Source organism: Cimex lectularius, unplaced genomic scaffold (assembly GCF_000648675.2).
Source record: "Cimex lectularius strain Harlan isolate CLEC.00 unplaced genomic scaffold, Clec_2.1 scaffold79, whole genome shotgun sequence".
Lineage (NCBI taxonomy): Eukaryota > Metazoa > Arthropoda > Insecta > Hemiptera > Cimicidae > Cimex > Cimex lectularius.
In genome coordinates this window covers 1,253,950-1,268,749 of record NW_019392727.1, presented here as the reverse complement: position 1 = coordinate 1,268,749, position 14,800 = coordinate 1,253,950, and the positions used below count along the sequence as shown (strand labels likewise).

The following is a 14,800-nucleotide window of genomic DNA, read 5'->3' as shown; positions in this document are numbered from 1 at the left end:
GATGACTGCAAACCAATGACTGATATGACATTTTAATAGCAAAGGGGTTACAGAAATCTGAAGCAAAAATAATTTTAAGACATCAGCTAAAAGAGTGTACGAAGAAAAATTAATAATCGATGAAACACCGTTGAAAAATAATTTTAAAAAAAGTATTGGCCCAAGGTGTAAGCCCTGAGAGACCCCGGACAGAGTTTGAGAAGAAAATGTGAAGGACCCATTATACAAAAGCCTGTAAGAACTTCTAATCAAAAAGGAGTCGAGCCAAGAAAGATCACCTATACAATACGGCTTAAGCTTCCTGAGGAGAATCCCAAAGTTAACCCCATTTAAAGCTTTGGACATGCCAGTAAATAGCATGAACTCTGTGCCCCAATTCGAGATTTTTATTAATAATATCGTTGTAAAAAAGCAAGTTGATTGAAGTAGTGCCCCTTGACAAAACCGTACTGTGGCATTAGTAAATGCCCATCTTCCAGCAGAAAGAATTTCCATGGCATATCGTTTATTTTATTTATTTATTTATTTATTAAATGTACTGAATGTTCAATAAACTGCATTGTTATGTTGAAAAAGAGTAAATCCCCCTTCAATCAGTTTGACCGTTCCTTTCTTACTTTTCGTCGTTATCTGGATGCTTATGATGACTTAATCAAGAGAGATTATTTTCCGGCTGTTCGTTTTCTAAAAGGAAATTGGGCAATTTTGTAAGTTTCGTTTCCGGTTATCGTAAGATGCCTCGTCGTGAAAAATGCCATCGGGCGAATATCGTTATAGATTAACCCAAGACTTGTGTAGGGGGATCCCGAGAGGATGGAGAGAGGAACTGAAACCCGATTTTTTTTCTTCCGTCGGGCGACCCACCGACAACCGGCCGCCTGAGAAATTCCTCGCCAGGGACAAAAGGGGTCTCGAAACACGAAAATCCTCATCCTCATAGCCTCGCCGAGGTGTTGGATCTTATTGTCAGCGTTCTTCTTTTGCACAATCAAAAGGGAATGACCTGGATGCGACTTCTACAACGCATACCTGGTTGTTCGGCCTCAAAACTAACAAATCAATAGCACTTCATTTAACATTTAATATGTGATCGGTTGACAAGTTATAAATTCTAAAAGGGAATATAATATTCAACGTATGAGAAAGAGCGTACGAGTTAATTGGCAAAAACGCTTGTACGTTAAAAGAATGACCTCACCCCTCTTATATCCTCTATACATCCACAAAAACGTTTCATTTATATTTTGAATTATTACAATTTAATTTTTTTTTCAATACTAAATACTTTACAAAATTTGAAAAAAAAAACCTATGGGAAGTCCTAAGAAATATAGTTTACAAGTGAGTGGTCTGCCTAACAGAAAGAAAATCTTTTTATCGCCTAGCTTTTTTCCGTGGTATTATCACAATAATAATCAAGACTTTACAAACGTCAATACATTAAAGTTACCATTAAAAGAATTAGACGATGTTCCTTTCTAAAATGGAGGCAAATAAATGTCTTAAGGATTTTTCGTTGTCTTGGTGATAATTGATGTAAAACCGAACAGAAGATTAATTGGCTCCAATTTATTTTCCAATTAGAAGGAAATGATAAATTTAATGTAATTATCGTAATGTAAAGTTCTGATGAAGGCGGTATAATAACAGATGGCGACCTGTAGTGGATTGAATATCGGAGGATTTAAAAAAAAAAAAAAAAAAAAAAATATGCACACTGGGATGGCTCTATTAGAACTTGAAAAGGCTAATGACATTGTTTGGCACGACGGAGCCAAATACTGGATAATAAAATATAACTTTTCTACTTATCAAATAAAAGTTATTCATTCGCACAGTCGTACCTGAAAAAGAGAAAATTTCGTGTATCGCTCTCTCTACCCCTTACAAAATCATGGCTGGAGTCTTCCCAAGGATCAATCCTGAGCCCCATTTTGTTTAATCTGTTCTTCAATGCCTTACCCCTATCCAAGAAGTGCTCATAATCAAGAGGCTGAGCTCCGATATAGACAGAATTGCCCGTTTCTGCAATGGAATCGTACAATTTAATCTAAAACATCTAAAACAGAAGCCTTCTTCATGAGAAGAAGACCCGAGGTGACTGGCATGTTATAATAACAAGAGGGGCGTCGGTGGCCGCAAGGTTTAGTCTTTGACACGGCATCACTGTAAGGTAAAGGTCCCGGGTTCGAATCCAGCGGCCCTGCATTCGAACCCGACATACTTACAAATGGGCTTTTTTTTCAAAAACACCGGCACCCTGAGGGTTGATATGACCTCTGCTGTTGCCAACCCTCTTAAAAAAACAAAAAAAAAAAAACGAGATATTTCCCCGCGTCTCCTATTGTTAAATTCCTCGGCTTTTGACGGGGTTTGACGTTCACCAGACACGTGAGTGTCAGAGTTGATCGTGGCAAAACTGCAATAAGTCTGCTGTTCCCACTGTTTTCTCGGACCTTCACGATGAACTCATCAAGAAACAGTTCCTATATAACAGCGTTGTCAAGCCCATGCTCCTCTATGCTTGTCCTTCATTGAGTTCCACCTGTTGAACAAACCTCAGCAAGCCTGCCAAAATAAGGTTGAGGTTTGTCACGTCTTGCCCAAAATGGACAAGAATAGAGACCTTCCACGAAGTGAACACCATGAAGTCTATTGCCTTGGGGGTGAAACACAGAACGCCTAGCTTCTTCAGAAGAAGTGCTGCCAGCAGGAATGCGCTATGCAGGTCAACAGGTGCCTACAACATGGATATGCTCTGCAAACACTGGAGGGTTAAGCACATCGTTCGGCACAACTGTACGTGGACCCTTAGCTGCTAGGCAACACTATATATCCTTTTGAATTGGTAGAATCGCACTGTCACCATTCACGAAAAGTGGCATAACTTAGTTCCGTGTCGAGCTTTAAAGCATCGGTGTGAGCATTTATCAGGAAAAGTGGCACATTTCGAGTTACGTCATTTTTTTCTTGTTTAGTGAAGGATTTTATGCTGTACCGGGGTAACATTTTCACGTTATGAAAAACTAATGTTAAATCTTTTTCAAGTATCTTTTTCATAATGTGAAATTAATATAGGCCTGGTGGTGACCTTAAAATAGGTCGAAAGCTTGGCAGTAACAAGAGAATTTGCTTTTTTGTTCAAAACCATACCTTGATCTAATGTTCATAAATTGTTGTAGGTTTATTTCTTTTATTTTAATAACATTTTTAATTATAATATTGTTGTTTTTCATAATTTTCTTAACAATGTTGTCTTTTAACTTTTAAATTATTTCATAGTTTCAACGATTTTTTTAAATGTTTTAATTACACTATTTTTAATAATCAATAAAACCTTTATTTCAATAATTAAATTTGTATTTTAAATACCTAATTAGCCCTGAATCCAGTAGAAAAGCACATTTGGTTCAAACATAATCTTATTAAAACTTACTACATGGAACCGCCCCGAGGAATATCGAGTATTCTGAGGGAGTGAATGTGATCAGACTTCTATGTTTCTATCGAGTGTTGTGTTTGTGTTAATTTATTGAAATGGATGTAATTTATTAGCGTGAAATGAAGGGGTTGCTTAAAAACCCCGCCCCGAGGAATATCGAGTACTCTGGGGTGAGTATATGACGTCTGGAGAGTAAAAGTAATTTATTAGCGTGAAAGGAAGGGGTTGCTTATAACCCCGGCCGAGGAATATCGAATACTCTGGGGTGAGTGTATGACGTCTGGAGCGTAAAAGTAATTTATTAGCGTGAAAGGAAGGGGTTGCTTATAACCCCGGCCGAGGAATATCGAATACTCTGGGGTGAGTGTATGACGTCTGGAGCGTAAAAGTAATTTATTAGCGTGAAAGGAAGGGGTTGCGTGTAACCCCGACCCCTAGGAATATAGAGTACTCTTGGGGAGTGAATGTGACCAGACATCTATGTTTGTGGTGATGTATTGTATGTTTTGTTTCTATTCTGTATTTGACAACCTGAAGTCTGTTTTACAAATCGATAGTCTAGCATTCTATGATATCAACGTAGTATATATTTGAAATCAGAGAGTCAGTAACCAGATCGAGACGCTCAAATGGCTACAGTTTAAAACAAAATATGAGCGAAGGAAGGAAAAACGCAGAGGGCCGGCGATGACCTCAGCTGTTTGTCGGCCCATAAACTTCCCATTTTATATAGTACATGGAAATTCGTATGTTAGGTTTGTATGTTGTCTGTTACTATCACAAAAAAATTAATTCCCTTACAGTCGTTCATTGATCACCACTATCAACAAAGAAGCTAACTTAAATACTGAGAGACCAATATATGCAAGTAATGTGTCAAAACTGTGGTGGTTTTTTTAGGGGTAGTATAGTTGGATTTATAAAGTTTTGTTTTTGCTTAAGTGTTGGAAAAACGAAAGACAATATTGATAGACCAGGACGGACAGTTTTTATTGACGACAACCGTAATGGCGTGTACTTAATACATAACTCAAAAAAAACAAAAAAACTTCTACTTGTCCCTCCTGTAATTTTTTTTTTAATTATGCCACTTTTCTTGTGGGTATGCGATATATTTAANACACACACGCACACACGCACGCACGCACACACACACACACACACACACACACACACACACACACACACAAAGTGAAGCGCAAACAGTTGGATATGGAAATGACTGGAAATCGATTCATATGGACTGCAGATAAGAAAACCATACTGTAACTTGATTCCAGACACAAAAAAAAGAAAATGCCACAATCCATTGCGAAAAAAACGTGATCCATCTTCACAGAGGTGTTTTGAAAAAATCAACATATTTCGGCTCACACGAAATCTCGATTGGGAAATGGCCGACCCCACTCAAACACTTCGGATAGTTATCGGTTCGTAATCGCACCAGAAGTGGCTGGTGGAAAAAACAATGAAAAAAAATCAATGAATACGCTAACATGTGTCGGCTGATTATCGAATGAGCGAATAACAACTCGTAAAAACAAAAAGACGCAATCCATAAAGCTGCACGTGATGTATGACTAATGCCATGGGGGATGGGAAAATGAGATAAGATCCGCAGATTCTCAAGATGATCATTTAACAATTAATATAACTTACAAATTTCAGTGCATTTGAGTGAAAGAAGGTCAAGGAGTGTAAAACCAGAAATTATTAACTCCTAGGCGTTCCTGTCATCGGATGCCTTTCAGCGTTTCGCAGGCCTCAAAAGAAATTTCACAACTCTTTACGTGGGACAAACAATAAACTTAAACAACAATAAAACTTCGGGGGCTTAGTGAAAATTCGGCATGTAACAAGTTATGAAGCTCATAACTTAAAAGTACAGCAGGGATTTGTAGGCAATTCCATATTCTTTTTAGTAACACTCACGGAAGATGGTCATCAGATATTAATCTGGTAAGGTGTTTCAAATTTATATTTTTACCTATTTGAAGAATATTGCAAATTTGAAATATTTTGATTAGAAAACTAATAATAAACTAGGCAACTAAGAGCATGAAAGGACAAAACCTGAACTCTCTTGAAATAATATGTCATTCCATTCCCATATCCAAAATTTGTGGGTGTAGTTTTTTTTTTTGCCTTTCCTGAAAAATTAATTTTAGGTAGTAGTTATAAAATATATAGGCGCCATTTGAAACACAAAAATAGTCAGTTTCAGTCCTCTTTCGTATTTTCAACCTAGTAAACCTAAAAAAAAAAATGCCGAACGGTAGTCTGACCTTTTCTGCTAAAGTAGCAGCCTGGAGTTTTCCTTTCAATGTTATACAGAAATGAGTTAAATCACCATCGATGCAGGAATGATAAATTAGAAATGAAATTAAAAAGTATCCTTGTAAAAATACCAAATGGCTGCAATGGAGAAAATTAATGAAATCTTAAATGGAAAAATTATGTTGTTATACAGAGAATCGACGATCCAGTTATTTAAAGTTCCAACTGGTGCATACTTCATCACCTCTGTTGACGCTGAAAAGCTGAAAGAAATTTTTTTAAAGCGATATGCGCTGGAGTTTTACAAAAACTAACTTTGAAATGCGTATCATCGTCATTAATACAGATCATAAACTTAATTATTTTGTATATTTTAAATTTTATGATTTTTCGTGTGACTCAAATTTTTCCAGTCAAAATGAACGTGTATTATGTATATAAAAAAATGTATAAAAGACTGGGTTAAAATAAAATGATTCAATCATTAGTCGGTGATGTCTCCAACATATCCTGCGTATTTTAGTATTTTTAATACAAATTATATTATTGCATAAACGAGAGTTTTTTTAGTGTATGTATTTATTATTACTATTGTTATCATATATGGCCTATTTGAAGGTTTTGTAGTGCTTATATTACGGTATAGTTGAGGGTTTTTTTAGTGCATATTATATGGCATATTTGTGAGGGTTTGAGTGTATTTTATATGACATATTTGCGGGCATTTAGTGCATGTTATACGAAATATTTGAAAATTTTGTGGTGCATATTATATCGGACATATGAGTATTTTTTGAAGATTTTGTAGTGAAATAATATTAGATATTTGAGGGTTTTTTAGTGCTTATTGTATAACATATTTGAAGGTTTTGTAGTGCATGTTATACTGCATTTTGTAAGTTTTGTAGTGCATATTATATCGGAGATTTGGGTATTTTTTGAGGATTTTGTAGTGAAATAATATTAGATATTTGAGGGTTTTTTAGTGCTTGTTGTATAGCATATTTGACGGTTTTGTAGTGCATGTTATACTGCATTTTGTAAGTTTTGTAGTGCATATTATATCGGACATATGAGTATTTTTTGAAGATTTTGTAGTGAAATAATATTAGACATTTGAGGGGTTTTTAGTGCTTATTGTATAGCATATTTGAAGGTTTTGTAGTGCATGTTATACTGCATATTTGAAAGGTTTATAGTGCATATTATATCGGAGATTTGAGTATTTTTTGAAGATAGTGAAATAACATTAGACATTTGAGGGGTTTTTAGTGCTTATTGTATAGCATATTTGAAGGTTTTGTAGTGCATATTGTATGGCATATTTGAAGGTTTTGTCGTGTGTATATTACATGGCATGTTTGAGGGTTTTGTAATGCGTGTAATATTGCATATTTGAAAGTTTTAAGAGCATTTTATATGGCATGTTTGAAAGTTTTGTAGTGCAAATAATATTATACATTTGACGAGTTTTAGTCATTTTATTAAATGGCATATTTGAAGGTTTTTAGTGAATATTATATGGCATGTTTAAGGGTTTTTAGTCCACATTATACGGCTATTGGATGGGTTTTTTATTGCACATAAATATGGGCTCTATTTATAAAAAATATGAATGTTAATGTTTGTTTCGGTGCTGTTCTTTCCAAATAAAATGAATACCACTTTTCGTCTGGTGGACTACAAACCTCTAAGGCCGACGGAAAAATTTTGTCGTGTCGGGAACATAAACCGCGAGATAACACCGGCGTAAAGCGATAAAGCAAACCTGGAAGGTCCGGGTTCCGGCAGCGGAAAGTAAATATCACTGATAACGTGTCGGCTCCGAGATAGAATATCGTATCCGGTCGAAATTCCGGATGCTTGACAAGTCCTAGGAGTTACTTTACCCACATAGCGGTGGGGTTTTTCGCATTCAAAATTTATCATAGTACGGGCGTTTCTGACATTTTTTTTTTAATTAAACCCTTTCGAAAACGCCGAAGTTTTCAGTTTTCCAAATTAAAACAACACAAAAGTCAGTCCACGACGCGGTTGACCGTTAAGATATTCATTCGCAAGAGTATAAAGAGGATAAATAATAAAACTTCGTTATAACGCTCTTCTGAGATCCAAGGAAAAACAGCGCTATAACCTGTAAAGCACTATTACCGGGAAATCAAAATTAATTTATTAAAATTTGTTTTAAAACAAAAATTGTATAAAAATGTGTATGCGGTTACATAAAATAAAATTGAACACATTATGTACTTAGTCCATTATGTATTAGACCTGGCCTAAGATATGTAATGTAATGTTTTAGTGCTTATTGTATAGCATATTTGAAGGTTTTGTAGTGCATGTTATACTGCATTTTGTAAGTTTTGTAGTGCATATTATATGGCATATTTGAGGGTTTTGTAATGCGTGTAATATTGCATATTTGAAAGTTTTAAGAGCATTTTATATGGCATGTTTGAAAGTTTTGTAGTGCAAATAATATACATTTGACGAGTTTTAGTCATTTTATTAAATGGCATATTTGAAGGTTTTTAGTGAATATTATATGGCTGATGTAAAAACAGTAACATTTAACATGGGGGACCGCGGTAGCCGAGTGGTTAGCATGAGAGACTCTCACGCCGCGGTCGTGGGTTCGATTCCCACGTCGCCTCTGGCCCTTTTTTCACGATAACCCCCCCACCCAATTTGAACACACATATAAGAATTGTCACCATGGCTAATATGCATAGATCATAACGTAAAAATAAAAAAAACCTTTTTTTCAACATGCGATTTTCCAATTCGTTCATTTTGTTGAAGGTTTCTTCATTTACGGCGGTTTATTACAGGAAAAAAATCTGCGAAGCGTTTTCATCGCATCTAAAACGTCGGTTGTATTCGGTGTGCTTGTTACAGGTGTATCATCATCCTCTTCTTCATCATTTTTCGATGAATTGAGATGATCTACAATTATGGTCACCAGGCTTGAAGTTTCGATGGAAACAAGATTACGATAAAAACATCAAAACCTACCAACAGGCAGTTATAAGGTCTTCCCAAGTTTCGTCATTCATCGATGAATCATTGATGAAAATACAAAAAATAAAATAAAATTATAATAGGAAAACCATCAACTCTGCGATTTCTTTTGCGTTCTGAATTCCCAATCCTGCTTTCTTTCATTCAGAATTGTTTCTTTCTTTGCGTCCATCCATGGAGCGTGCAAAAAGTGGATGGCGTCTAAAATAGAAATTTTTGGCTAAGTCTTCCATCATTAATAGGTATTTTTACTCGATCCTTCTTCTGTAGCCTTGCTTCAGTTCTTTTATTATTCCTCGAGAGGTTATAACTCACTGGCAGTGTTTGACGGCAAGAAAATGAGCTTGTTCTGCAGTTCAACATTTTTTGGATGTGCAGCACAGTTGTCTACGGGCCCACTCGTGTAGCAATTGTGAAAACTGATCTCGTCATCCACATGATTGATTTAAAAAAAAATTCCTTTTTTGCCTATTTTGTGCGTTTTTAACAATTTTTTTAAAACCTCAAATTGGAGCGTTATAGCTAGTAAGCGTTAAAACGAATAAAATTGTCGTTGAAAAATCGTTATGGGATTTTGACCGAGGGAAAAGAGCGTTACAGCCAGGAAATCGTTATAGCGAAGTTTTACGTATGAACTTTGGCCTCCGGTTCAAAATTGCGTGTGCGTATGCATGAAAAATTCAAGTTTACGAAAGGGAATAGGCCACGGTTCCAGGTTCTTTCCAAAAACGGAAGAAATCAATCTGGGATGACTCATTCCTTCTTCACGAAAAAAGAATTTTGTATTACATCCGGACCTAGTCGTGAGAAAAAATTTCGAAATCCTACCAATGAAGAAACAGTTCTTTTAAAAAAATGATTTTGCGTTTTGAAAGTCCTTGTTCGCGGTTTGTATGAGGATCCAAAAAATCTTAAGCAGCGATTCAATGAGGTCAAATAAAAAAAGATAAGGTTTTTCATCCTATACAAAAGTCAATCGTACAACTGTTGACCTTATGGTGCGTGAGCGAGGGGGTAAGCATCAGCACTTAAACCCAAAAAAGTTTATAATCTTCCAGAACAAAGTTATGAGGCAAATAAATCGACGTGTTCTCAAAGATTTGAATACGGATACTATAAGTAAGTACATTGTAGAAAAAACGCCAAAAATACAACTCTAATCTGTCGATGAAGCGTCCCTAACCCGAATCAGAGATCTAATCATCATAAATACAGTTATTATTTTTATTTATTTTCTCTTGGACCACACTTAATCAATAGAAAAAAAACACGAAGGAATACCCAACTCCAAAGTTAAAACTGTTGTTACATACATTTAAAAAAGGTTTCACATTCTCAAATAAAATAAATCAATGCAACAACCATATAAATAATAATTATAAAATGGATCTCATTTGATTGAATTTGTTGGAAACACGAATGCAAGAGACGCAATTTTTAAGTCGCAAACGAGACAAAACAGGAAACTATTAGTACCTACAAATTAGCTATTAGAGGTTTCCTGTTTTCCTTAATGGCTCAGCATTTTACCTGAAACGATAAGAGGGTTTCAAGAAATCACTGACAGTGGCCCCTCTACCAGCCGGCTATCGCACAGATGCAGGAGTATCAGAAGAACACATCCTCTACACAGTATACGAGACATTCCTACCTTTTCTGAAACTATCCTTACCTATGGGGATGATACCGCGTTTGCTGTCATGAAGATCCTGTCATCTCAACCAGAAACTTGCAAACCCATGTTACGACCCTTGAGCAGTGGTTCAACCGGTGAAAGATGACAATAGCATCCCTCTCCCGCCAGCTATGCAGTCCCCGCTATGTTGAGCTATTCATTGACTAACAACTCACAAGGAAGCCACACACGACTCAAAAGACAAGAACTAAACAGACTTCTTAACAGATTGCTGGACAAACGAATGACTCTTCAAAACAAACGACTCATATCTATTTCTATTTTGAGACCCAAACGAACATACGGCTCCATAAACTGTAGGGTTCAACAAAACGTTCCAACCTCTTATGTATCCAATCCCTACAATCCAAGATCATACGAACCATCGTCAATGCTCCTTTTTATCCGTACAATCTTACCATTCACAATGACTTAAAATCCAATATATCCTTGAAGTAGCGAAGAACCGCTACCGAAAGTTTCACAAACAATTATCCAGTCACACAAACCCTCATGTCAGAAACCTTTCATCCCGCACCCCTTCCAAGTAATCCTCCCCGACGACTGAAGCGTTAGTCACAGTGACCTCTTAAGTGACAATGAAAGTGATTAACGCTAATACATAGAAGTGACTACAAATAGTTCCTCTTCTTTTCTTATTTATTTATAAAATATGTACCTACTGAATGGAAGTTTGGGGCTCCTGTATCCAATCTCTCCAATCCAAAATCCTTCTGTCTACATCTCCAGTAAAACCATTCACACTGATCTCCTAGTCCAATTGTTCAATACCTTGCAAGAACACATAATTCCACAATACCCTTTCTATGCACCCAAATCTCCTCTTCCAACCACTTTCCACACTAACCCTACCTGAAAACCCTCCACGTCGACTGAAGAGGGATGGCCTAGGGAATTGCTTCAATGATGTGTATGTGTGTGCAGTGTGAAGGTGTGTCACCAGTCTTCTCACACATGTTTAATTATCACGTTAGACAATGAATTATCGAATTTACTTATTAAATGAAAGTTTTAAGTGTAAATAACAATAAATAAATTATATTAAATTTTTTTTATAGGGGATAGGGATAGGAAACTGCAGGACCTTTTGCAACTTGACCAAACTAGATCTATTTGCTCCTCTATTTTTATAGCTCACTGGCTTTTCCTCTTGTAGTTGTAAGCATCTGCATCTGCATAGACCTTCACCAAAACATAAAACGTGTTCTGCGGTCACTCTCTTCTTCCTGTCAGTATGTACCTTCCGTCTGTCCTCCTATCCGGTGCATGTGCCTTCTTAGGCGGCTGCGCCCTGTTAGGAGCCCAACCAGAATCCTCGTTCTGTTGCTGTTGCCCTCCATTATTTTGTAAGTCTTACGGATGGCCCCTTCTATGGATCTCGTCGCGTGCCTCGCCTCATACCTGGGGTATTGCTCAACCAGGTTTTGCACTCATTAAGGATACATTTTTAGATGCATCTTTCTTTGTGGCACGATGTTCATATTGGTTCCTTTATTGGGCACCTTGTCCACCCTCTCATTGCCTCTATGTCCGTAATGCCCAGAGACCCATGCCAGGGTCAGATCATTGATTCTTCTCAAGTAACTAGTAACTTCTGAAATCCTTTTTGGTTTTGAGTGTTCGAGGAGTCTTTCGTGGATTATTTCCGATCCTGAGAAGTAGTTTTTGATCAATAAAGAGAGTGTTTCTCCTTCTGTTTGTGTAAAGCTTCTTTGTGTAAGCCTACCTGCCTCCCAGTATTTTCCTCGCAGAATCTCGTTTAGCTTTTCGGATTTCTTTGTTGTACTGGTTCAGGGCATCTTTGTATGTATCCCACTCATTGTGGGGCCTTGGCTCGGTTGAATAGAGTCCTCGAGCTCTCAGTCTTTCTGGGCGTTTGGTTCACCAGACTGTTTTGTATTTATTTTGCCTTTTCTTTTCTGCAGTTTTAGGTGTAGGTGTTCATTATGGCACTGGTCACCTCCTGCACAGAAATTTTTAAGCTCTCCCTATCTCTTTACTCCTAGTTCACCACCTGTAAGGATTATTGGAAGGTTCTTTCGCCCCCTGTCCTACTGGTGTTCCTGGGTTTCTAATCGTTTTTTCCATTGGAGAGGGAGTATATAAATCAAATCTGATATGCCTATGATCAGAGTTTGATGGTCCTGTGGATACTTCCATTTTAAAATGGTATCATCGGCCCCTTGGGACATAATATCAGGTTAAGACTTCTTGCCTACATCGGGTGATGAAAGTGGGTTCAGTGTTCGCAATATTTAACCCTTCACCAGTTAGGTAATCTGATAAAGACTCACCTCGGGTGGTGATGTTTGTATACGTAATAAGGTGAGCATTTGCATGACTCGTTTCATGTTTTGTGCCCTTGAATACCTCACTATGTCATGCAGTAACTTGGGTGGGCATGGTTCCTCTTTTCTCTTCTTTATGTATAATTTTCGTGTTCATTTTGTTTTATTTTGTGTTCTACGATGTTATCTAATTTACCTATGCGCAACAAATGGCGGCTGTGTAAATAAATAAATTAAAACAAAATTTATGGGCAGTTAAACGGAAAGTTTTTGTGTAAACCATCGTGACCGGAGCTAGCCGTTTACATGCCCAGAGTCCCAATTAGACTTCAGTCGTGTCGATTATAATCAATGATTTCCCACTTATGATCATTACCAGCGACGTCTTCTTCATTGGGCGACCACGTTTCTAGAACGCAAACAAGACTTCCGATTTAGATATTAAAGACGAGGGAACTTCACAAAAGAATGCTTACTTTTATTAACATTGTCTAAGTTTATGTTAACATATCCGTGGTTAAAAGTTGAAAAGTGACAAGATGAGAGTAACTAGAAAGTGTGATTTGTTTCTTGTTTTTGGGCGAATATTTTCTTCAGAAAAAGGAAAAACTATGAATGTTTGAGGTAATCGGCAAATAAAAATGTATTCTCCGCACACATCCGTGATCTTTTTGATATTCAGAGTCACGTTACTTAAAAGTTCGATTGCACAACACATAGAAAAACGGCTGCCTTCAACTGTTCTTTATTAATATCCATTAGAAAGAAGCAATCTAGCAATTTAGAACCAACGGTAAAATTTGGTAATAATATTTAGAAATATTTTCATTACTGACTTCTTATAGTTTGCAAAGGTGAGAAGAAGAAGTAAATATTTTTTTATTGTGGGGCAATGGGCACTCTGTTATAATAAAAAAGTACAAAATTTTGGCACAATTCGTGCCAAATTGAATATATATATAAACATTTAAATGTAATAGTGTAAAAATAAATGATACGTTCCAAATTAACAGAACATTAACCATCCTCGGTGTTAAATTGTAGGGACTGAAGGTGGCCAAAAAACGGGACTTAAGGTAAAAATGGTAGAGGCTCAGCGAATGAGGTTAGGTAGGGAATGACAGAGGTTGTAGGAACGGATAAGGAAGGAGCTCAAAGGATGGATTTGGAGGTTGAGATCAGAAGGGTGGGAACGATGGGGGATGGGAAGAAATTGTTTGATAGAGGAAGGAGCCAAGAAAGTATAGCCTGCGATAGAATGGGTACCATTTCAAACCAAGATACATATTAAACACACATAAATCTCTTTGGGGGGCAAAATATGAACCGAGGAAAGCAGCATGATTCTCTTGAGTCTGTTAACAAGCTCGCAGGTGAATCCACCGTAGACCAAACATCCATAATCGAAATGGAGAAGCACTAGGAAAGAGACCAGGAGTTTGCGGTTAGCAATAGTGGTGAGAAATTTGGGAAATGGGTTCCAGGATAGGGTTTGAACAAGGACGATCTCTAGGTTTTTGACAGATGGAGATCGCTTGGTTGTTCATAGAGAGAAGAGGAATAGGAGGTTAGGATTGGAGTCGGGGATGGGAACCAAACGCTATAACCTGGGACTTATTGACATTGAGAGTACATTTTCAACGGCCCAGGAGCTGATGGAGTTTAGGTCCTCTTGGAATTATAGATTTGGAGGTCATCCGCTTAGAGGTGATAAGAGCAATATTTTAGGATATTCGGAAGATTATTAAATATAACAACCAAAGAGCGAGACAGATATACTGTAGCCTTAAGGAACACCAGAAGTGAAGGACGGGAGAGAGGAAGGGGCTTGGCTGGGATGAGGACTATTTGCGAACGGGCTGAAAAGAAGAAATGAAATCATCGAAGAATATTGTAGGAGAAGGAAAGGGAACTGAGTTTAGAAAGAAGAAGAAAATTATAGAATTTATGGTTTATGCGACAATTCAATCATTAGAATGTTTTTGACTGTCTGTCTGCGCTGGCTAGGAAGGGTGAAGGAAATCACCTACGAAACAATTGCAAGTTTATATAGTTTTTTATAAAAAGGGCTTAAGA

The 14,800-nt window shown here is 37.0% G+C and overlaps 1 protein-coding gene and 1 long non-coding RNA gene across 6 annotated transcripts in view; one reads left to right on the top strand and one right to left on the bottom strand.

The window, feature by feature from the left end:
• LOC106663327 (ets DNA-binding protein pokkuri) overlaps positions 1 to 14,800 on the bottom strand; it is a 79,875-nt gene that overhangs the window by 9,303 nt on the left and 55,772 nt on the right. Inside the window, exon 1 of one of the 5 annotated variants that reach the window (XM_014388082.2) lies at positions 1,845 to 2,125. The exons of the other annotated variants lie outside the window; for them this stretch is intronic. Coding sequence (XP_014243568.1) covers positions 1,845 to 1,933 — 89 coding nt within the window. The 5' untranslated portion in view covers positions 1,934 to 2,125. Of the gene's footprint in view, positions 1 to 1,844; positions 2,126 to 14,800 lie in introns of those variants that run through there. 5 annotated transcript variants of the gene reach the window in all.
• On the top strand, positions 4,582 to 8,813 carry LOC112126863. The gene is made up of 2 exons (XR_002910267.1): positions 4,582 to 5,401; positions 8,618 to 8,813. It is a non-coding gene; the product is annotated as an uncharacterized LOC112126863 (long non-coding RNA).